The sequence below is a fragment of the Dendrobates tinctorius genome, unplaced genomic scaffold (assembly GCF_039654945.1).
Source record: "Dendrobates tinctorius isolate UK_male_01 unplaced genomic scaffold, ASM3965494v1 ptg000111l, whole genome shotgun sequence".
NCBI lineage: Eukaryota > Metazoa > Chordata > Amphibia > Anura > Dendrobatidae > Dendrobates > Dendrobates tinctorius.
In genome coordinates, this window is record NW_027361779.1 from 20483551 (window position 1) to 20508740 (window position 25190).

General features: G+C 38.8%; 1 protein-coding gene across 4 annotated transcripts in view; it reads left to right on the forward strand.

Moving 5' to 3' along the window:
- EPHA7 (EPH receptor A7) overlaps positions 1-23829 on the forward strand; it is a 283691-nt gene extending 259862 nt beyond the window's left edge. For all 4 annotated transcript variants that reach the window (XM_073589546.1, XM_073589548.1, XM_073589547.1 and 1 more), the window contains 3 exons: positions 17530-17723; positions 20763-20918; positions 21879-23829. In XM_073589546.1, the coding sequence (XP_073445647.1) occupies positions 17530-17723; positions 20763-20918; positions 21879-21993 (465 nt within the window). In that variant the 3' untranslated portion in view covers positions 21994-23829. The remainder of the gene's footprint in view (positions 1-17529; positions 17724-20762; positions 20919-21878) is intronic.
- Positions 23830-25190: the final 1361 nt, after the last annotated feature.

Here is a 25190-nt window from a genome sequence, read left to right on the forward strand (position 1 = left end):
GTCCAGCTCTAGCTTTGTCATAAGTGATTTTCTTAAATTCATGATTATATCCATTTTAACATATGATCTAAGATATCTGTGTAATAAGATATGCAGTTTGTATTGTTAAATCTGGTAACAGATCTGCTTTAATGGGTAACTGTTGTTTCCATTTTTATTTGGTAAATCAATAGTGCACATGAAAATAAGCATCTGGGTAATTTGCTCATTTAATCTCTTAGATTGATCTTTCACTTTAAATTCATGAGTAAAATCTGTATTCAGTGAAGACAAATTTTCCTTTTACTGAGATAGGAGATGGCAATTGGTGCTTTTAATGTCTATGGAGAAAAGAGGGGGAGGAGATTGAGGCAGACTCAAGTTTTCCTGAAACAACAGTTCTCCATAAAATGTTAAGAGAAGCGACTGTCCCCTTCTATCTCAGTAGTGATAAAATGTGAATTCACTGAAGACAGATTCTACCTGTTAATTGAGACGTTTGAGAATGAATGATCAGTCCAGGAGGAGAAAGAAGTGGAATTCACTAGTAGGATATATTACGTTTCTTGTTTTCTTGTATACTGTTGATTTCTGAAGAAATAAAATTAGTTATTCTTCGAGACATTAACAGTTTTCTTATTGCCGGTATTTCATAAATCATTTTTTCCCAGTGCACAATATAACATTGTCTTACGTTTTATGCACTGTAAAGTCTAACTCATTCACTTCAGTTAAATTAAGCCTTCTTATGCATGATAGTTTTGGAGATGGAGATCACAAAGCTTGAAAAAGATATAAAAAGTTTAAGATGAAGTTTTTTTTGTGTGTTTTCAGAGTGCAACGTTGTTAACATCTGACAGGGCTCAGTGTCAAAGATTTCATGGACTGTCAAAATATGTGCAAACAAATCCTTGGGGCTGGGAAAAAGCAATATTTACATTCCCCTTGGTACTCAGTAAAGTTTCATATCTTTGACACCTTCCTCAAGCTCTACCAGCAAACATACACATCTCTGACAAGAATATAAAATGATTGTAAAGCTACAGCTGCTTAACATTCAAACAAGCGCATGGGAAGTGAGGTTTATCATTTATTGTTCAGCTCGCAGTTAGGAGGCTCTCATCTGTATTTATCCCCGAGCTGGACATAAGCTGTGAAGAGATTCAATTCATAAGTCACTTGCTGCAGTGTTTTCAAAGTTTAATTTTAAGCATGTCTTATCTTGAGCAGCTCACCAATTGACTTTCAGCTTTTCGTTTTTAACCGCCGTCTCTAATGTCACACTCCTGTTTGTAGCGGAATTAGCAAACATGTTATTGAGCAGTGATATCTTCATTGAATCTAGTTCTTAACGGCAGATGGTCTCATCAGACATATCATCCTTGGACAGGCTGTTATTGAAGACTGAAGCATATCAAGTGCTTTTCCTATCATATAATATTCCCATGCAAGGAGGTTCACATATTTGTTTGGCCCATCAAAGCTCCATTTTTTATTGCAATCCTTTATAAGGCATGCTGAAAAAGAAATATATATATATATATATATATATATATATATATAACCTTAGATCTTGATGCTTTGGTTGTTTGATATCAAGGTATAATACATCTATTTTTACTCACCTACCTTCATAGTAGAGTCATATGACTAGTCATTTTAACTATTATTTTTATGTTCAGCCTCATCCTACCAAAGACCAGTGTTAAAATGGTTGTGTTAAAGGTGTATTCCTACCTTAGACTAGGTGTATTGCTGCCTGTCAATCACCGGATGAATAAGAAAAACTCATTCGTTGTGTTACGGTATTTTTAAGTTTGCTCTTAAAAATCATCATTCTCTGTAGCACATCATCCAGTGTAACCATGACATGTTCTGCTGAGAACAATGGTGTTAACAAATGTCCTTTGAGCATGAAAGTACATTCGGTCTCTTAACACTGGCTATTAAACGACTACCGATTTGGATTGTATGTCATTGATCAGAAGTGTTTTAACAGGCCACAGTTGGGCTTTGTAAATGCAGTCTTTAGACATCCCTTCTCAATACATTTAATTATGCTAATCTTTCTTCAGAACTAAGATGCTCCTTGTCTCCTATCAGTTTTGTGGTTTTTCTTTGTACCTTTTCTAACTTCAGGGCATACTTTCTATTAAGTGGGGTCTAGAACTGATCTCTGATCTGTATGTTTCTGGGATCTGGCTCTGCCATTGCAAAACATTGGTCATCTTCTGCCGAAGCAAATCTTTTTCTGCTTTGAAGGTATGCTTAGGGTGGTTGTTGTGCTGAAAAATGAAATTCCTCTACAGCGTACAAGCAGAGGCCTGACAGTTTTGATGCAAAGTTCACTGATATTTGGAACTGTTCATAATTATCTCCACTTTGACAAAAGCCCCAGTTCCATCTGCTGAAAAACTGCTCCAAACATAATGCTGCTCGTCTTCCAACCTGCTTCACTGTGGGTATGGTGTTCTTTTGATGATGTACAGTGTTGGCTTGGCGCCAAATATACTTTTTGGAATTATGGCCAAAAAGTTCAATTTTTAGTCTCATCAGACCATAACGCATTATTCCACATTCTGTTGTCAGACTTAAAGTAGGTTTGGCAAAACATAGCTGGGCTTGGATATATTTCTCTAGAAGAAATTAATTCCATCTTGATACCCTAATTGCTACCCATAAGGGAGATTATTGAAAAATACTGTACACAGTCGGTATTAGCCAGAAATTACTGCTGCTCCATTAATGTTGCTTTAGGCCTTTTGGCAGCTTCCTGAACCAAATTTCTTCTTGTATTTTCATTCATATTTGAGCGATGACATGATCCAGGTAATGTCACTGTTGTGCCAGATTTAAGCCACTTGATAACCATCTTCAAAGTGTTCCATGGTATATTTTATGCTGTGGAATTTTACCCTTCTCCTGACTAATAACTTTTAACAATGAAATCCCTTTGCTGTGTTGTTACTTGCTAATGGACCATGACTTTTGCTATAATAAAATTACAGGAAAATTCTACTAGAACAACTACCGTATATACTCGAGTATAAGCCGACCCGAGTATAAGCCGACCCCCCTAATTTTGCCACAAAAAGCTGGGAAAACTTATTGACTCGTGTATAAGCTGAGGGTGCACAGTGAGTGGCCTCAGTTATCTACACAGTATGTGGCCCCAGATAATGCTGCACAGTGAGTGGCCCCAGATAATGCTGCACAGTGAGTGGCCCCTGTTATGCTGCACAGTGAGTGGCCCCTGTTATGCTGCACAGTGAGTGGCCCCTGTTATGCTGCACAGTGAGTGGCCCCTGTTATGCTGCACAGTGAGTGGCCCCTGTTATGCTGCACAGTGAGTGGCCCCTGTTATGCTGCACAGTGAGTGGCCCCTGTTATGCTGCACAGTGAGTGGCCCCAGCTATGCTGCACAGTGAGTGGCCCCAGCTATGCTGCACAGTGAGTGGCCCCTGCTATGCTGCACAGTGAGTGGCCCCTGTTATGCTGCACAGTGAGTGGCCCCTGTTATGCTGCACAGTGAGTGGCCCCTGTTATGCTGCACAGTGAGTGGCCCCTGTTATGCTGCACAGTGAGTGGCCCCTGTTATGCTGCTGCTGCCCCTGACTCCCTTACAAAAAAACTGTATACTCACCTCCGTCACTCCCCCCTGCTCATCAGCGTTGCGCTCTGCAGTGACCGTGCAGGCAGAGAGCGCGATAGCGCTCTCTGACCTGAATGTCACTGCAGAGGACGCAAGACAGCAGAGCGCAGGGACAGGTGAATATGCCTCCAAACCTCCCCGTTCATACTCACCGGGTCCTGGCACTTGTCTCTGCAGCTCCTCTGCTTGTTCCATGTATGTTGGCGCTGCTCTCTTCCTGGTTCAGCGGTCACGTGGTACCCGCTCATTAAATATGCGCATATTTAATGAGCGGGTGCCATTTGACAGCTGAAGCAGGAAGAGAGCAGCGCAGACAAACATGGAACAAGCAGGGGAGCTGCAGAGAAGATTGAGTATGATCTGACACCCCCGCTCCCCCTTCCCTGGCCGACCCCCGGTATATGACTCGTGTATAAGCCGAGAGGGGGACTTTGAGCCCAAAAAATGGGCTGAAAATCTCGGCTTATACACGAGTATATACGGTAAGCTTTATGTGGTGTTAATCACAGTCACTATAAACAATGGCAGCTGTGTGGTGACTGCTATGTAACATGAGTATAAATGTAATTGGCTATTTCTGAAAACAGCCACATCCCTAATTATAAGAGCATGTTCACACTTACACAAGCACGTTATTTTAGTTTTGTTTTTATTTTTCCCACAAAATAATTTCAGTTAGTTTCACAATGGGTTTGTACAGATTGTTGGTGACATGAAATGTGGAAAAAATCTGAAATGATTATTATTGGTGCGATTTTTTTAAAATGACAAAACCTTGTTAAAAGGGGTGTGCAAGTGTGTGTGCATGATGTGTGTGTATCTATATCATATCTATATCTAAGTTTTTTCTAATATCTAACTTGTATCTTCTCTCTATCCATTTCATTCAATTGCTTCTCATGTTTCCATGTGCAAATGAGAATAAGGATAATCCCTCTAGACTGTGATTATCCCTTCAGATATTTGTAGAGAGCTATTAAGTTTCCTCTTAGGCCGGTTTCACACGTCATTGTCTCTGGTACATGTGGTGAGAGTTTTCTCACGTACCAGAGACACTGACACATGTAGACCCATTCGAATGAATGGGTCTATGCACATGTCAGCGTGTTTTCACAGACCGTGTGTCCATTTTCACCCGGACACACGTGCACACGGCGAACAGTGCACACTGTCCTCCGTGTATACGACAGCCGCCGGGGAAGTAGCGCTACTGTAATACATTGTTCCCTGGTGGCAGGTGCTGAACGCGCCTGTTATCCATTCTCCCCTGCTCTGTCTGAGAGTAAGGGAAAATGAATTAATGAAAAAGTGACCTCAGGACCGTCGGAGAATGATGAGGTCACGGCAGTTCAAGCTCTGACACAGTGACCTCATCACTTGCATTCTCCCACAGAGGTCATAGCAGGTCAGTTTTTCATTCATTCATTCTCCTCTACTCGCGCTGATCGTGGCAGAGCAGGGGAGAATGGATGACAGCTGGCTTCAGCACCAGTTACTGGGGGACAGCGGCTTACGGTAGCGATACTTCCTCAGCGGCCGTCCGTGTGGTCCTGATGCTGCACACGGTTTCCACACGTGTGCTGCACATAGTAGACACACGGACACTGATATCTCCGGTACCGATTTTTCCAGTACCGGAAATATCAGGATGTATTAAACCGGCCTTAGCCTTCTTTTTTGCAAGCTAAACATTCCCAGATACTTTAATCTTTCTTCATAGGACATACTTTTCAGTCCGCTCACCATCCTGGTAGCTTTTCTCTGAACTTGCTCCAGTTTTTCAATGTCTTTTTTAAAATGTGGTTAACAGAACTGGACACAGTATTCCAGATGAAGCCTGACCAAGGAGGAGTAGAGGGGGATAATTACTGCAAGTAATCTAGACTCTATGCTTCTCTTAATGCAGCCTAGAATTGTGTTTACCTTTTTTGCTGCTGCATCACACTGTTGTCGTGTGCAGTCTGTGATCTACTAGTAAACCCAAAACTTTTTCACACGTGCTGTTGTTTAGTTCTATTCTTCCCATTCTGTATATGTAATTTTCATTTTTCTTGCCAAATGTAGAATCTTACATTTCTCCCTTAAATAGCTTTTTATTATTCGCTGCCCATAGTTCAAGCTTATCTAGATCCTTCTGAATCCTTTCTCTGTTAGCTATCCCTCCTAGCTTTGCATTGTTTTCAAATTTGATTAATTTAACTTCCGTTGTATTATCTGGATCATCTATAAAAATATTGAACAACACTGGGGCCAGGAAAGAGCCTTGTGGCACCCCACTTTTCCATTTAGATCTGCAACCATTTTTTACCACTCTTTGAGTACGATCACTGAACCAGTTATGAATCAACCTAACCGTAGACTTTTCAGTCCCATACTTGCTCAATTTTTCAATAAGGATAGTATGAGATACTTTAACAAATGCTTTGCTAAAGTTAAGATACACTATATTTACCGCATTTCCCTGATCCACTCAGTCAGTGATTCCATTGCAGAAGGAAATTAGATTAGTCTGGCATGACTTGTTTGCTACAATCCCATGCTTGCCCTGGTTAATTGCTGCATGCTTATCCAAGTTCTTACATACATGCTGTTTAATATTTTTTTCAAAGATCTTCCTGGTATAGAAGTAAGGCTCACTGGCCTGTAACTTCCTGGCTCCATCTTCCTTTTTTGAAGATAGGGACAACATTTGACCTTCTCCAATCTTCTGGGACTTCTGTTCTTCAGGATTTTTCAAAGATTCTGGCTAGTGGTTCCACAATTTCCACTGCTATCTCTTTCAGTAGCCTAGTATGTAATTCATCTGGGCCTGAAGATTTAAATTCAACTAAATTAGCTATGTGTTCCCTCACCATCTCTCTGTTTATAGATAGTGTGGATTCTTTTATTCCTTCATTGGCACCGTGAAGATCAGTTCATGTTACAATTGTTTTTTAGAGAACACAGATGCAAAACAAGAATTTAAAAAGTTCAGCCTTCTCAACATCATTTTTAGCCACTTCATCTTTTTCATCCTGTAAAAATCCTATGGCATCTTTCACTTTTCTTTTGACATACCCCCTAAATCCTTTTTTACTGGTTTTGGTCTCCCTTACAAGCCTTTCTTCAATGTTGGCTTTAGCTCTTCTAATGCTTGACCTGCATTCCCTGTTAATAGCATTATATTCTTCTTTAGATATGCCCCCTCTTTCCATTTTATATACATTTATTTTTTCCTTTCTAACAAATGATGAAGTTCTTAGTTCAGCCTGGTCTCTTTAAATGCTTCCAATTCTCCCTTCTTTCCAGCATTGCTAGTAAAATCTCCCATCATTCTTGGACATTTCTATCTTTTAGAACAACCAGTCATTGGACCTTTCCTACCCTCTTTCATAGTCCATTAAAATCTCTATATGTGCACAGAGCTGTGTGAAAGTGTTTGCCTCTTCCTGATTTCCTATTCTTTTGCATGTTTGTTACACTTGAATGTTTCAGCTCACCAAACAAATTTAAATATTAGGCAAAGATAAGACACGTAAACACAAAATGCAGTTTTTAAGTGAAGGTCTGAACTAAAGCTCAAATTTCAAAGACTGAGCCCACGGAACCTTCAAGATCTGAAGAGTTTTTGGGTAGTAGAATGGACCAAAATCACACCTGAGCATTTCATACGGTTAGTTTCTCCATACAGGAGGTGTCTTCAATCTGTCATCACCACAAAGAATTTTGTATTAAATACATTTCAGTAAGTGTGTTCAATACTTTTTCCGTGTATGATTTCTCATCATTACACATAACTGAATTTCTGGACATCTATGGTTTGATTTCCTTACCTGTGTGGATTGGATGGGTTGTTTCCGACATCTGGTGAGAATTTCATGTTAATAGCACTTTTAGAAATATAATTACTTAGACAGTTGGGCACATGTTCAATTGTTCAATACTTATTTTTACCAGCTATAAGAGTGTGTGTATACTCAAAAGTTTACATACCCCGGCAGAATTTTTGCTTTCTTGTCCTTTTTTCAGAGAATATGAATGATAACACTAAAACTTTTTCTCCACTCATGGTTAGAGGTTGGGTGAAGCAAATTTTAATGTCATACTACTGTGTTTTCACATTTTAAATCATAATGACAATCCAAAACATCCAAATGACCCTGATCAAAAGTTCATATACCCAGGTGATTTTGGCCTGATAACATGCACAGAAGTTGACATAAATGGGTTTGAATGGCTACTAAAGGTAACATTCTCACCTGTGATCTGTTTGCTTGTAATCAGTGTGTGCATAAAAGCTGAGTGAGTTTCTGGGATCCAGACAGACTCTTGCATCTTTCATCCAGCCACTGACATTTCTGGATTGTGTTAGGAACAGCGGAACGCACTAAATAAAAATAATAATAAAGTGCGTTCGCCGCTCGGGGTCCACCGTGCAGTAGGTGTTACAACCGCTGCTGAGTAATGGCAGATGAGTAATATGGCGATATAATGCGCACGGGTTCAACTTTACCTGAAGTGCACAGAGCGGGCTCTGTTAACACACAGAGGCGCCGCAACAAAAACATACAAAAGGCTGAGCCTGTTAGAGTCACAGGCCTCAGGTAAATGCACACACGGTATAAGGTCACAGGAGCAGGAACTAAGACAGAGGGGCTGCGTCCGTCTAGACCTACCGTGTGTGCGGTGTCGCTACTGCGAACGCCAAGAAGGGCTGCGACTGCAGCGTGGCGCAGGACACTGCTGCTGGACGACAAAGCTACAAAGCTGGCGCTATGTCGGACGCTAGCGTAGAGGTGCGGTGTGCACAGTGGTCTAAGGCTTGCCACAGACTGGCACAGACTACTGAACTAATTCCCTAACCACATACGTAATATCAGAGGGAAGGGGTTTCATAATAAGTCAGTCACCAGAATCATACATCTGTCACCATTCAAACAGCAGTATAGTCTATACTAGCGCATGGCGGAACGGCCATGCGTGCTTTTTATAGCAGCCGGGACCTTCCGGAAGCTTCCAGATCTCCGAGATGGACCAATGAGATCTGGAGCAGGACCTGAGCACATGACTCCCGATCTCCAATGGGAAACTGTCTCATGAGCATGCTCAGTAGGAGGACAGAGGGACTTAGCCCCTGGAGAGATTAGCTGCAAGGCAATCTCCTCTGCGGTAGATAAAGAGCAACAGACCGCAGAATGTAAGGGTCTGGATTCCTGCAGAACAGACCAGGAACCTGACTCCTAACAGATTGTGAGTCATCGGAAAAGCAAAAGAAATTTTGCATTTCATTTAGAAATCAAGGTTCTAGCATCTGAACGAAGAATGGAGAGGCACACAATCCCATCTTCTTGAGGTCTAGTGTGAATTTTAAACAATCAGTGATGGTTTGGGGAGCCATGTCATATGCTGGTGTAGGTCCACTGTGTTTTATCCAGGCCAAAGTCAGCACAGCTGTCTACCAAGAAATTTTAGAGCACTTCATGCTTCCCTCTGCAGACAAGCTTTCTGGAGATGGAAATTTCATTTTCCAGCAGGACTTGGCACCTATCCATACTGCCAAAAGTACCAATACCTGGTTTAAAAACAACAGTATCACTGTGCTTGATTGGCCATCAAACTCGTCTGACCTTAACCCCATAGAGAATCTATGGGGAATTGTCAAGAGGAAGATGAGAAACACCAGACCCAACAATGCAGACGAGTTGAAGGCTGCTATCAAAGTAACCTGGGCTTCCGTAGCACCTCAACAGTGCCACAGGCTGATCATCTTCATGCCACACTGCATTGCTGCAGTAATTGATGCAAAAGGAACCCTGAACAAGTATTGAGTGCATTTACTGAACATACATTTCAGTAGGCCAACATTTCGGATGCTAAAATCATTTTTCAAGCTGGTGTTACAAAATTTTCTAATTTACTGAGATAATGACTTTTGGGTTTTCATTGGCTTTCATTGTTAATCATCAACATTAACAGAAATAAACACTTGAAATAGATCACTCTGTTTGTAATGACTCTATAATATATGAGTTTCACTTTTCGTATTGAAGAACTGAAAAAATAATTTTTTGATGATATTCTAATTTTGTGAGAGGCACGTGTGTGTGTGTATGTATGTGTATATATATATATATATATATATATTTATATATATATATATTTTATAGTGTGTGTGTCATAGAGGATCATTTGGAAAAATAAAAGGTGCCCCCTTAACAAATGCAGAAAATATATATACTTTTTCATATAAGTACAGTATGTATATTTAAAAAAGCAACTAAATAGTAAATCTCAACATATTAAATATCTACAGACCTGTAGTAACTTGGATCATTTGTTCAACAGGTTGTTTGCTGTGAAATATGAGCAATACAAAATGTAAACATAAAGGAACTAAGTCAAAAATAGCATTTTTCTATATTTGTGTCACAAAAAAATTATGTAAATTATATGATCATTTTTATGTACTCCAAAACAGCATGCAAAAAATAATACAATTTGTCCCACATAAAGCAGCCTCATCAGTGAGTGAAATAAAAAAGAGTTATGTTTGCCAGAAAATGTAGACAAAGATGAAAAAAATGGCCATTTATTAGGTCCCTTAACCACCCTTTCCGACATTGGGTGCAATAGTACGCCGATATCGGACAACCTCCCTTTGATGTGGGCTCCGACGGGGAGCCCACATCTTTTCCGGCACATGTCAGCTGTTTTGAACAGTGACATGTGCCCAGAAGAGCCACAGGGAATTAACCCGTTAAATGCCACTGTTAAACGCTGATCGCGGCATTTAACATGCTCTTCCGGTAATCGTGCCAGAAATCCACCCATTGGTGACCCCCACGGGTCACCGATGGGTTAGCATGACAACTAGAGATCTCCTGGAGACCTCTATGGTTGTCACTGCCGGCTTGCTGTGAGCGACGCCCGGTGGTCGGCACTCATAGCATGTGAGTAATTCAGCTACATACAGGCGAACGGATCATCGCCTGTATGTAGCAGAGAGAATATTGAAGCATGCCAAAAGTAAAAAAAGTTTTTAAAAGTGTAAAAACTATATAAAAGTTTAAATCACCCCCCCTTTCGCCCCATTCAAAATTGAACAAAAAAATCAAACATGCACATATTTGGTATTGCCGTGTTCAAAATCGCCCTATCTACCAATAAAAAAAGGATTAACCTGATTGCTAAACAGCGTAGTGAAAAAAAAAAAGTCAAAACGCCAGAATTGCATTTTTTTTGGTTGCCGTGACATTGCATTAAAATGCAATAATGGGAAATCAAAAGATTGAATATGCACCAAAATGGTATCATTAAAAACGTCCGCTCGGCGAGCAAAAGATAAGCCTTTACTCAACCCGAGACCACAAAAAATGGAGATGCTATCTGGGTATGGGTATCGGAAAATGGCGCAATTTTTCTTTTTTTTTTTTTTTTAAAGTTTGGAATTTTTTTTCACCACTTACCGTATATACTCGCATATAAGCCGAGATTTTCAGCCCATTTTTTGAGGCTGAAAGTCCCCCTCTCGGCTTATACACGAGTCATATAGCCAGGGAGTAGGTGGGGAGCGGGGGTGTCAGATCATCCTGGCACGGTCTCCGCAGCCCCCCTGATTGTCCCACGGTCTCCTTTCCTTCCTACAGCGGTCACATGGTACCGCTCATTAAAGTCATGAATATGCACATATTTATGACTTTAATGAGCGGTACCACGTGACTGCTGAAGGAAGGGAGACCATGGGAGAACGGGGCTGCAGAGATGCACCAGGGGGAGGTAAGTATATGCTATATTCACCTGTCTCTGTTCCAACGCTTCTCGCCGCTGTCTGCCTGACGGGTCCCTCGTAGTCAGTGCGTGCCCTATGCTGCCTGACGTCACTGACAGAGGGACCCGGTGGGCAGACAGCGACAAGCAGCATTGGAACTGGGACAGGTGAATATCTCAGGTGCATGGTCCTGAGCCAGTGGCGACACCTGTCCCCCATAGCGCGCCTGTGTCTCCACCTGCTTAGCACACCAGCACCTGGCCCCCAGGGACAAGATGTGAGTCTGTCTTTTTTTTTTTTTTGATACCTGCAGTAGCGGCAGCAGCAATATATGGGGGCATAATCTATGCGGCATCTTATGGGGGCATATTCAATGGAGCATCTTATGGGGGCAGCTTATGGGGGCATATTCAATGGAGCATCTTATGGGGGCAGCATATGGGGATTAATCTATGGAGCATCTTATGGGGCCTATTCTATGGAGCATTTTATGGGGCAGCATATGGGGCATAATCTATGGAACATCTTATGGGGCCATAACCTTTATGGAGCACTATATGGGGCATATTATTCTATGGAGCATCTTATGGGGCCATTATTAACCTTTGTGCAGCATTATATGGGGTGTATTTTGTATGGAGCATTTATGGGGCCATCATGAACTGTATGGAGCATTATATGGGACTCCTGATTCAATATGGCTATTCAAAAACATTTAACCTACTGATGTCTCAATTAATTTTACTTTTATTGGTATCTATTTTTATTTTTGAAATTTACCAGTAGCTGCTGCATTTTCCACCCTAGGCTTATACGAGATTCAATAAGTTTTCCAAGTTTTTTGTGGCAAAATTAAGGGGGTCGGCTTATACACGAGTATATACGGTAGATAAAAAAAAGAATCTAAACATGTTTTGTCTATGAACTCATAATGACCTGTAGAATCATAATGGCAGGTCAGTTTTAGCATTTAGTGAACCTAGTACAAAATCAAAACAAAAAAGATCTGTGGGATTTTACTTTTTTTGCAATTTCACCTCACTTGGAAATTTATTCCCGTTTTTCAGTACACAATATCTTAAAACCAATTATGTTGTTCAAAAGTACAATTTGTTCTGCAAAAAACAAGCCCTCACATATTGATGGAAAAATAAAAAGTTATGGCTCTGGGAGGAAGGGGAGCAAAAAAAGAAACCGCAAAACTAAAAAGACCTATGGTTATGAAGGGGTTAAAGCATTAAAGAGGCACACAAATGCAGAAGAAATATAATAGCCACAAAATCAATACACTGATACAGATGTCTTACAGATTACATGCGTCCATGAGCAACCAAAACATTATCAATGTTTTGCTCCGTTACCATGGCTTCAAGTTTTGCCCATCTTGTTTCCTTGACTTCTGGAATATACAAGTTCTCATCGTACTCACTACCTCCTTCCATCTGCAGAATAATATTTCTATTAAAAAATAAAAAATTCAGTCCAGGGTTTTAGAAACCCAAACCCCTCTTGTTCTTGTTGGGCATAAAATAATGAAGTGAAGAGAGCTGTCCCAGTTCTTTCTGCTTGTATATCCCCATTTTACTTTTTACTTTATAAAAATAAATATATATACATGCAAAAATTGTTATATGATAGAACTAAGACAACATACATGTCATATATATTTATATATATATATATATATATATATATATATATATATATATATATATCGGACATGCTTGTTGTATTATATAACAATTTTGCATGTCAAGGTAAAAATTACAAAGTCTAGAAATCTATTTAGCTAAAAATTAAAAAAAAATCTTAATGTTTTATTTCCAGTTATGAGTTCACGGTTTTATGAATAAAAATCCATTTTATTTATGAATTGGTCCTTTCATTTTACTGCATTGCCATAAGGATAAGAATTAATTGCCACTCGCCAGTCAAGCTTGTTTCCCCTGTTAAGGTTGAGAAAGTCTTTTGTGTCGCAGTCTTCCCACAAGTCAATTTCAGACAATCCTTCACTGCATGATATTCGGGAACATGAATACCACACCAGTGTTTTTTTTCCAAGTGCTTTATAACTCAATGTCAGTGACATGAATTACCTTATAACATCATTCTAACCTTTTACATGTCCCTTTGATTGATTCTCTCCGTGAATTTCCACTCGGGTCTCCAGGGTTTAATGAAGTTTGCAGCAATATGTTTTAACTTAACCACCACATTTGCAGTTAAAGGTTTCTCTATTATGAAAGCAGGACTCAGCACAAAACCACAGTGGGATCACGTTTAACTCTTTTTGTTGCCTTGTCATAGGTGTGCTGCACTGAATGAATTGTTAGATTTTCTAGAAGATTTTTTCCTCTTTCTGTTTCTGAAAGTGGTTATTTCTGGTGACAATATAATAATACGTATTCCCTTTCCATGAAGGCCTATGAGACGCGTTGGTTGAATTAGTTGTTAACTGTTTTAATGAATATGAGTGGTATCTAGTATCACAAAGATTCTCACAATCTTCACTGGTTGTGGAGTTTTTCCGATACACTTTTTTTTATACATTTTAGATGTTCTGTGTTTACGGATATTTTTTTCATATAGTGCAAGTATATTAATCATATATAAAATATGTGCAGTACAAGCAAGGCAAAACCATAAAGAGCAAGCACTCCTAAGGGTACAGTTGTAGGAAAATGATGTAGCTATGACATTGGTTAATATATCAATATATAGGTGGCTGAGAAAGAATCTGAGACATTTTTTATCATAGCATCATGATCAGTAAATGAGCTTCTTTGCAAAATTTACCAAAGGCATTGCTAATAAGTGAATGGCTGTAATGAGAGTAATTTATAGATAACATTGTCACTTCTTGCAAGGGAAAACCATCAGACACTACGGGTCCGTTTACATGAACCGACCGGCAGCATTGTATGACCACCAGTCGGTAAACTTTCATTGATTTGTCGTCTGATTGTCTGTCATTTAAATGCCTTTTTACACTGGCAAATCAAAGCAAATGATGCACACTGACTGCTCTACTCTGGATTGCTTAGTGCGTATAGGCTGCCGTGGTTCTCATCAGTGCGTGTCTTGTTTACACAGGATTATGTACAGCCGAGCAGGGCTGTGGAGTCGGTGCTCATTTTGGTGGAGTCGGTATAAAATGGACCGACTCCGACTCCTAAATTATATAATAAATTCGGTACAGTAGTTCAATGCAGAATGTGCTGAATATTTTTTCATAGGAATTTGGGAAAGTTATGAAATGTCCTATAAATGGCTGTTCTATTCCTGATCTAAAGCTACATTCACACAGTGCTTTTGCTGCGTTTTTTTGGGGATACGTTTTTCAGCTGCAAAGGCAGATCAGCTTTTTAAAAAACTGCAACACCTGAAAGGTTTTTGAGCTCATAGATAATGTTTCCAATAGCAAAGGCAGATTAGAAAAACGCCACACAAACTGACATGCTCATTCAGCCCAAAAATGGATCCTCACAAAACAATGTGTCTGAATGTCATATCTTGAAACCCATTGACTTTGTTGGGATGCCCAGAGTCACTGCATTTTACTGCAAAAAACGGATCTGCAAAAACGCTGTGTGTGAATCATGGCCATAGCCAGCGAGGGGCAGAAGGGGCAACTTCCCCCCCTCTAGAAGCAGGGGCACGCACCTATCAAAACTCCCGTCTGCAGGGGGCAATCTCCCCTCCTCTGTCCTGTCTTCTGTCTTCACCAGAGAGGAGGGGGAGGAGTGCCTGCCCTGCACAGGATCCGATTCCTGGGCCCCGAGCTGGAGAAAGTGAGAAAGTTGTGCACACGCTGCAGCTGGCAATAAGTGATAGTCTGCAAGAGGGACATGCTGGAAATCTGATTGGAAAAGTGAGGAAATTGGTTATTGCCGCCAGAACCCCTAAAATTGATTCCATCTTGAAGAGACGTGCTGGGAAAGGGGCAATTGTCGATCAAGCCACTCGGTGGGGCAGCACTTATTTAATGATTGAGCGATTGCTTGAACTAAAACCGTTTCTTATAGATATGTGAAGCCTCAGGTAACCCTAAATGAAGGTCAATGGACACAGGTGGCTGAATTGAAGGAATTGCTTAATCACCCATTTACCGTGACTAAAAAATTACAAGCTGAGGATTTAACTCCTGGCATTTTCATAAGGAAGTGGAAGAACTTGCTGTTTTGCCTGTCCCAAAGAGGAGGTTTAATCGCAGATGGCATTTCTGCTTCAATGAAATGGAGAGAGACACTGCTATTGGAAAATGATGTACAATAATAAATTATATTGTGGTACTGTGTTAGCCAGAAAAATCGATGTAAATACTTTTCTACCCAACGATGACAAAAGTATTCTCAGAGTGATACCTTTATTGGCAAACCAGAAAATAATATGTTTGCAAGCTTTCAGAGCACAGAGGCTCCTTCAGGCACGATAACAAATGGTTATCCTGCCTGAAGAAGGAGCCTCTGTGCTCTGAAAGCTTGCAAACATATTATTTTCTGGTTAGCCAATAAAGGTATCACTCTGAGAATACTTTTGTCATCATTGGGCGGAAAAGTATTCACATCTTTTGGAAAATAAAAATTTTCTGGCAGATGTTTATGTGGACCCAAGTCATCGTATACTGCTTGATGATAAACAGCTTACTAAAGGAAAAGAAGCTCTGACTGAGGTAGCAGTTAGGATGAGTGGCTTACAGGAGGACTGCCAGGCGCAAGAGGACTTGGGTCCTGACAGTGCTACTGCTGCCATATCTTCATTCTCATCAGATGAGGAGTTTGACTTTGACAAGTATTTGGATGACATGGAGCAGGCAAAGCGTTGCCGCAAGGAAAAAGATTTCACTCCATCCTATAGCAAGCAGATTGACCATATTTCAGCAAAATGTTTCACTTGCTCGCAAATAAATAGAAAAATTCAACCGTTCATCAAAACTGACTGTGCACAAGGCAATAATTCCTTTATACCCGGAAATTGATAGAGATGTTGCGAATGTGGTTACGGCATTGCCTCCAACCCAAGTTAGTGTAGAGAGGTTCTCTAGCCTTAAAATTATTAGGTCAGATTTGAGGTCATCTATGAAGGAGGATCTGATGGAGGCAATTCTGTTTCTTAGAACAAATTCATAGACTACACAAATGTTATTTAGTATGTTTTTGTTGAAAACTGTTTTTTTTGCCACTTACATAGTTTATTACATAGTGATATATATACATATATATATATATATATATATATATATATATACATACAATATACAGTACAGACCAAAAGTTTGGACACACCTTCTCATTCAAAGAATTTTCTTGTGTTAATTCATAGTTTTGATGCCTTCAGAGTGAATCTACAATTTTCATAGTCATGAAAATAAAGAAAACTCTTCGAATGAGATGTGTCCAAACTTTTGGTCTCTACTCTCTCTCTCTCTCTCTCTCTATATATATATATATATATATATATATATGTGTGTAATCGATATTACATAGTGTATTACATATTTACAATTTATTACAGTTTTTTGTGTTCTAAAGTTGTATTCCAATAAATATATATTATGTTCTATCTAAATATTTTGATTATTGTATCATAAAAATGATGAAATGTCTGATGTTCACATTGTACTACAATAAATTTTTCACATAAATATAAGCAATATATGTGGGAGACGGAGTCGTGGAGTCGGAGTTGGTGTAAGGGAAATTGAGGAGTCGGAGTCACAGGTTTGGCTTACCGACTCCACAGCCCTGCAGTCGAGAACGATGATCGTTTGCACTGCGCAAAAGATCATTTCACCTTATGAACAAGAATTTTTCTCGTTCATCTGGTGATTGGCAGCCTGTTTACTCTTCAAAATAATCATGAAATGAGGGTTTTTAACATTGCTGGCTCATGATTATTTTACAGTGTAAATGCAGCTCAACTTATGCAACGTGAAACGTTGAAACGTGCTATTATGCGAATAGCTTAAAAAAAAGTTGCCAATGTAAAAATTATGGCAATCGTAATAAATATGTTTACATAGGATTAACTAATATCTAATTTGATCTTTGATTGTGATAAGTTGACTTGATTTATAGAATCGAATATACAGTACAGTACACTGCTGGTTCTTTAGGCTCATTTGATAAAATTGCTGTTTTTTATTTTGTAGGTTATTAAAGCTATTGAGGAGGGTTATCGGCTGCCTTCTCCAATGGATTGTCCTGCAGGTCTTCACCAGTTAATGTTAGATTGCTGGCAGAAGGAGCGTGGGGAACGACCAAAGTTTGAGCAGATTGTTGGTATTCTTGACAAAATGATCCGGAACCCCAATAGCTTGAAAACACCAATGGGAACATGTAACAGGTAAGGCAAAGTACAGCTACACCTACATGAACAGTCCCATAGCTTAGGCCACAGATAAGAATACAAATACCAAAAAGAGCAATAAACTTTGAGGCCAAGATAAAATTGCAAAACTTAATCAAAATAGAATAAAATGAATGTATAATTATATACATATTAAAAGAAAAAGCCACAGATGAGGCAATTGGTGAGTGAGCCTGGACCAAAGAAATATAAAAAAAGAGATAATATATATACCATGTACAAGTATTAGCAATAATTTCCTGCAATGTTCTATAAAGGCAAGAACATGGACGTGCCAATATATGGGTATGTATACGGTATATAACTCAGAAAGCAGATTAAAGGCTATTATATAGGGCTAGTACCATTAGAAATGCCTTAAAAAGTATACATGTTTTTCTCCATTTTAATATAGATCCTTACTTAAATATTCTTGCCCAGATTATTTACACTGTGAAGGTACTACAGTGGGGGAAAAAAGTATTTAGTCAGCCACCAATTGTGCAAGTTCTCCCACTTAAAATGATGAGAGAGGCCTGTAATTGACATCATAGGTAGTCCACAACTATGAGAGTCAAAATGAGAAAACAAACAAATAGGTGCCATTACTACAAGTAACGAGTGGACGACAGAGGAGCCTCTTAAAGAAGTTACAGGTCTGAGAGCCAGAAATCTTGCATGTTTTTAGGTGCCTAAATACTTATCTTCCACCATAATTTGCTAAATAAATCTTGTCAAGTCAGACAAGGTGATTTTCTGGATTTTTCTCATTTTGACTCTCATAGTTGTAGTCTACCTATGATCTCAATTACAGGGCCTCTCATCTTTTTAAGTGGGAAAACTTGCACAATTAGTAGCTGATTAAGTACTTTTTTCCCCACTGGACATTATCTGCATGTATAGTGTCTTATACCATGCTTAGTTCCTTATGCTGACTGAGTTCTTATCCTAACTCTTGTTTCATTGTATTAATGTCTGCTGCACATGAGAAGTAAAATAATTACTGTTCACCTACGTACTGCTCCGCAGTATATGTGCACTTGTTTAACTCTCTGTCTATGTACACTACCTGATGTGCTCTCTTATGGCAAATTTCTTCAAATCAAGTCCAAAATTGAAAGGAAGCCCTATCCTTTAAAGGGGTTGTATGAGACTTTAACGTTGAAGGCCTATTTTTAGGATCAGCTGTTCTCGGTATTGGAGGGGTTCAGAACTACTCAGATTTGGAGCTGCATAGCGCAGTTTTGTGGACTGTGTGCTGTCCGCGGCCGAGTGCGGCACATGCACCACTTATTCAAATCAAATGGGCTGAATCTGCATTACCCGGCTGTGGCCACTATTCATAGGCTAGGCCATTAATGTTAAAGTCCCAGATAACCCATTTCAAAAGACACTGTTACCATTGGATGTAATATTAATGTGTTATTTAAGGCAGTGTTATATGTATTCTTTATGGAATATCACTGTGGTGTTTCCATAGTATGTAATAAATGGGTGGTTTCCTTTTGAGTATGTTAAGTCAAGCAGTTGGCTTTTATAGCTTCTTCTCTAGGTCACTCCCATTATGCAGCTCTTTACTGTGACTCAGCTTGCTGAAAGAAGAGAAATTGGTGATTGAGACAACTTCCAAGTATTGGTAATACTGTTAGAAAGAGTAACTACTACAGCATATGATACAGCAAGAGTGGCTTTTTTCCCAAGTTGTAACAGCTTGCTATACTATCTATCGCGTGTGACTAACGTGATGGGCTTAAATACCACTATGTTCATCCCATTTTGTAATGTCGCCAAGAGTATTTCTATGTTAAATAAATAATATGCAAATGTAACACAATAATCTAACAGAAAATGTTTGTTCTAGTGTATAAATAAGAGTTTAATTTTGTAATTTAAATTTTACTGTACATGAAACCTTCTCTCTACTCCCCAGCCATCCTAATGCCTCTAACCTACCCTGACTACAAAATTTAAGAGAAACGTAAAACAGCTTTTTGCTTGACTCAACATATTTTTACTGCATGTTTAGCAAAATGATTAGATTAACATATGGCTCACACAGTTATTCCTACAAATGTACAGATATATTGAGAGAACGCAAATGAAATTCTTTTAGACTTTAAGTGTCAGCTTTAGTTGACTCACAAGTATAAGAATGTGTTTATGCAGTACTCATGTATATTCTTATGAGGTCTTCTGAGGATCACTATTTTAGAATAGTTACAATTCTTAATGTTACTGAATATGAAAGAGGAAACTTGAGGAAACTGCCAAGACTTTAACCACTGAGTCATAACACAGCATTCATTTCCACTGTAGTTTTCTTAAAAAGGCATCCTTTACTCTGCATACAGAACTTTATAATGCAAGCTTTATTTTTTCCGCATGTGTTACTGACTCACATTTTACTTCTACAGCTGAGCTGAAACGTTTTTTTTTTTAATCGCTCTATTCCAAAAGAGCAGTGTCTTCAATGGCCAAAATGTAATTAGGCCGCAACAAATTCTGGCTTTGCTTTACTTAACAGATTTTTGAATAACACATCTTTCTAATATGCAGATAATGGCTTCTTCTGCCAATTTTATTCAGCTTTCTGAATGTTGGGTTACGAAAATCTGAACAAGAGTGATGTTCTAAAATACAGGGAAAGTAACCATTACTTATCTTAGCAAAAGTCAATACTAAGTCCTATAAATAGTAATAACAAAAACTAAGACTTAAGGATTATGCTTCTGACGGGAATATTTCTGGTGAAACGTTTCTTTTTTAGTCACATTGATTTGGTAAGAAGAAAATGTTTAACTGGTGGAAAATCTGTAACAGTACTACCACCACCTGACATGTACCATTCATTGCAATATCTCCTGCCTCTGCTTGCTATGCTAATAGATGGAAAGACAACACATGGAAGCTACTGTATGGGGTATGGGGGGTGGATAAGGCCATTTCCATACATGCCAAAAAAAACAAACAATTTTGTCTCATTATCATCCTGTATTATGGCTCAAACTGACTGTATTCTCTTTTCACAATGTTTAGACCTGTCAGCCCATTTCTTGACCAGAACACCCCTGATTTCTCAACATTCTGCTCTGTTGGAGAGTGGTTAGAAGCTATCAAGATGGAACGGTATAAGGAAAACTTTAGCTCCGCAGGATACAATTCACTTGAAGCTGTTGCTGGAATGACAATAAAGTAAGTGTAAAATAAATGTTAGAAGCAATGCACTATGCTATACGACACATGATGTGTCCTTATGGGTACCTAAGAATTGTTTCAAGGAGACAATAGTTCTGTAATTAGGTTTCTAATAGAACCGGCCACACAAAAACCTTTGTTTAAATTCTCAGACACACAGAATACCATTTTATAGGCCCATAGATTTCTGTGGTTGCCCAATTGTGGATCCTTATTTTCTTATATTACATAATTAAAAGGGGTTTCCTGGCCACTTAAAATAATGGGTAGGATGGTGTAAATTAACAAAGGAAATGACATTCACTTGGTCAGACAACTTCTTTAAAGAGTTATCTGGTACTATTTGTATTTTTTTCTCATAGGGCTGAGTACTGACAGACAGGTAGTTGCTAACTAATAGCCTGTTCGGCCTGGCACCGGCTCATGGTCAAGGACTGCTCCTACCGGCGATTCTTCGGCTTCATTTGACCACACATCTATAGAGCAGCTCTTCCTCTACTGGTCTGCTATGTCAATGGGAGATGACTGCTAACGTCATACTAATTGACAAACAGTTCCCGCACTAAGGCACTGGGGAGATGGCTGTCAATCATCATGGCATCGCCAGTAACATCGCATCAACAGCACAGACTGGAAGTGAAGCATCCATTCTGTCAATGTGACATCAACAAAAGCTGCAGGAGCAGTCCCTGACCGCTCTGCACTAGCAAAGATTGACACCTGCTAGAACAGGCAGCTAGCTAGTGATTACCAGCCTGTAAGTTCCTAGGCCCATTAAAAAAATATAGTGGTCCCAGATAAGCCCTTTAAGTACCCGATACTGCTGTGTGCTTGGTTTTTGCTACATGTGTACTTCTTCCACTAGTGTATGCATGTGACAAATCACAGTACACACGCAAATTTCTCCTAAGTGACTTCACATTGTAAACTATACAATTTATTTTGTTTCCATTGCAGTGATATCATAAGCTTAGGAATCTCATTGGTTGGCCATCAGAAGAAGATCATGAGCAGTATTCAGACTATGAGAGCACAAATGATACATCTTCATGGAACCGGAATACAAGTGTGATAGACAGGCCTCCCTTATGAGGGAGGTAAGACTATGAGACAACAGCACTGGCCTTCACTACACAAGAACTGCTGCTAGAATCTGCTCAGTTAACTGAGTCCTCTCTACTATAGCGTTTTGCTGTAGATAAAAACCAACTAGATCCTCAAGCACCTACAGACTTGAACTCCTAAGTGCCACCAGACATTTCCCGAGAGAGAAATTGGTTCAGACTCATGTGGCGAGGATGACAGCAGTAATAACAAAGTACTACCTGAATAAAGAACAAACAGAGCTCTCTAACCTCCTTTTTGCCCAATGGACTTTTTCAAATGTACTGTATATAAATCATTTTAAAAAAAGAATATATTTGTTGGACAAAATCTCCAGATTATTGGTAAATAAGGCAAAACTATTTTCCTTAAGCTGTGTTTTATGATATGATCTTATTTTTTAATGTGTTTATTCTCCTTAGATTTCTTTTTCTCGGAGAGGGTCGGTCGATAAGTTTAATTGCACATTTATTAGGAGACTAATATCATTAGCATGGTTAGAGTTATATTTTGAATGCTGTTATTCTGGCATTTGACTTAGATATTTATGTAGACATTGGCAAATCAACAGCAGGCAAGTAAAAAAACGAAACTTTACAGGTTAATAACCGCTTATTTTTACATATTTTCTAAGGACTTGCCGAATATAAAGCAATAATGGCACTCTGTGCGGCCATGGCACCTTTGATGTAGAAAACAATGAAAATTTTAAATCGTGAAAAAAAAAAAAATTGCTAAAATTGAGAGTTATTTAATTCTCTGAAAAACAGGGTCTCCTAAACTACATACTATGAACTAGTACTGTAAAATATAAAGCCTTCCCTATGCGAATGTCAAGTTCAATAAAAAAAAAAACAAAAGACTCTCTTGGCACAGTCACTGTCTAAACCTTTCACTGCCTGCAAATAAGTGCAAGGTGACTAAGGAATCAACATTTTTTTGTACAACGACAGATTTGAAATAGCCAAAATATATTTTATACAAGATCTTGTTGAATGCAATCCATGTTTGATTGTACGGTTTAGATTTTATATTTAGCTCTATATATCAGGGTGACAAGGGTAACTCTTTTGTTTACCATTCAAGAGATGGGCATCTTAGAACAGAAGTTAATACTTAAACATATGGTAACTAGAATTGAGCTTTTTTTAAATAAGTATCTGATGAACAGAGGTTGGTTTGGGGTTTTTTCTGTCTACCAGAAGCAATAATAAATTGTGTCTTTCTAGATATTCCCTTTGTGCATATCTTTAGAGTAAGAAATATATTTGTAAAATATGTTTAGATGGTGGACGACCCATCATGTAGAACAGATTCGGTTTGTTTAAAGAAAGATCCCAGGGATCGTTCAAAATTTGGTCTTTGATTATGTGGGCATCCACAGAATTGTAAATGTTTCAGTGTAAAGTGTGTAAATTTTATTTATACTGTCTTGTTTTGTACACACATTTCTCTGTAGTGAGCTCTGAATACATCGAAAATGCACTATATTTTTCTATTTTACTTGCAGAGGTTCATAAAAACAGGTATTTCAATGCTACATAATGTATTTTATCATATAGGACCAAAGATGGCTGCAGAAAACACAAATGGATATACTCTTCTGCTTACTTTAATTTACAGTCATTTTAATCTCTGTACATTGTTATTTTATGACATTTTATTTATTTGATTGTTAGAATAAAAAAAAGTCATTTCTAAGATGTTTCCTTAACTATAGTAAAGTCCATTTTCAATAATTCCATTTCATAGACACCCATTTGTAATCTTTGTAATAGACTGTAAATATATTTTTCGAACTATAGTGTAGTCTGCTGGAGGATTATTTGTGTTTCTTTTTTTGAGGGACCACCCTGGATCAGTCTTTTATCTGAAAATCAAATGTGATAGTATGAGGTATTTCTGCCCAGCAGGGTCAGTATTTCTAGACAAGCACGCTGTGATGGTGCCCAAAAGTCATTTTATCAAATCCTGATAGATGCAGCAAAAAGGTCTATATATTTTTTATAACAGATCTGCAAAAGTGCCTTCCACAAATAGGATTCACTTGGCAAGAAACTATGAAATAATACAAATTCTACACTCTCCAGTTGTCAAGTATGGGAAAGTGATGCCCACTCTGATCTTTTAGGTAAACAAGTCAAATAAATGTTAGAACCAAAAGTATTAACAAATATGAAAAAAAAAACTTTTTTTTTTTAAAGAAAATATCTTCTACTTATGTGCCCTTGTAATGCAAATAACAGTTTACATAAATGGATCTCTGGGGGGGAGGATCAGAGACGCTCACTATGAGTACGGCTATTTGATTAAGGGCTCATACACTCATGCGAGAAACTCGGACGAGTCTTGAACGTCAATACCCGGCACTGCCGCCGGCACTCAGATCGGAGCGTTCTGCTGCATGTATTTCGTTGCAGCTGATTGCTCCGATCCGAGTGCCGGGTATTGATGTGTGAGGCTCGGCTGAGTTTCTCGCATCTGAGTATGAGCCCTTCGTGCTCATTCCAAAGTAAGTGATATTTCATCAGTGTTTACTTGCCAAAATCAGGAGTGGATCATACAGAGGAAAACTATAATTGTAAGATTGGCACCTGTTTCAGGCTTTGGAGACACTCCTGGTTTTGGCATACAAACACTGATGAAAAATCACTGATGTCTGAATGAGCCCTTAATCAAATATCCATACTCCTGGGTGAGTTTCCCTGCTCCTCTTCCCCATGCTCAGACCATATTTGCAAACACTGTCTATGTCTGTATATGAGAGCAGGGAAACTCGCAGGATCACGGATATTCGATAGACCTTGTAGTTCAAAACAGCTACACCAAGGGCATGAAGAAAGAAGATGAAATGGCCTTTCAGCAAGGAGTTTGAAGAAAGGAAGCAAGATAAGGTAATGGAGAACATTACCGCGATGCAAAACTTTGCAACATCTGATCAAACATTAAATAAAAGTTGAGTAGCTCTATAATATCACATCCTATAAGCAAGCTATATTTGTCAGTAGGTCACTGTGGTAAATAAATCACACCAACACTATAGATACATTTTTTCTGAATGATAGTTTAACCCCTTCACACCACAGCCCTTTTTGATTTTTGCTTTTCTGTTTTTCGCTCCCCTTCTTCCCAGAGCCATAACTTTTTTATTTTTCCGTCAATATG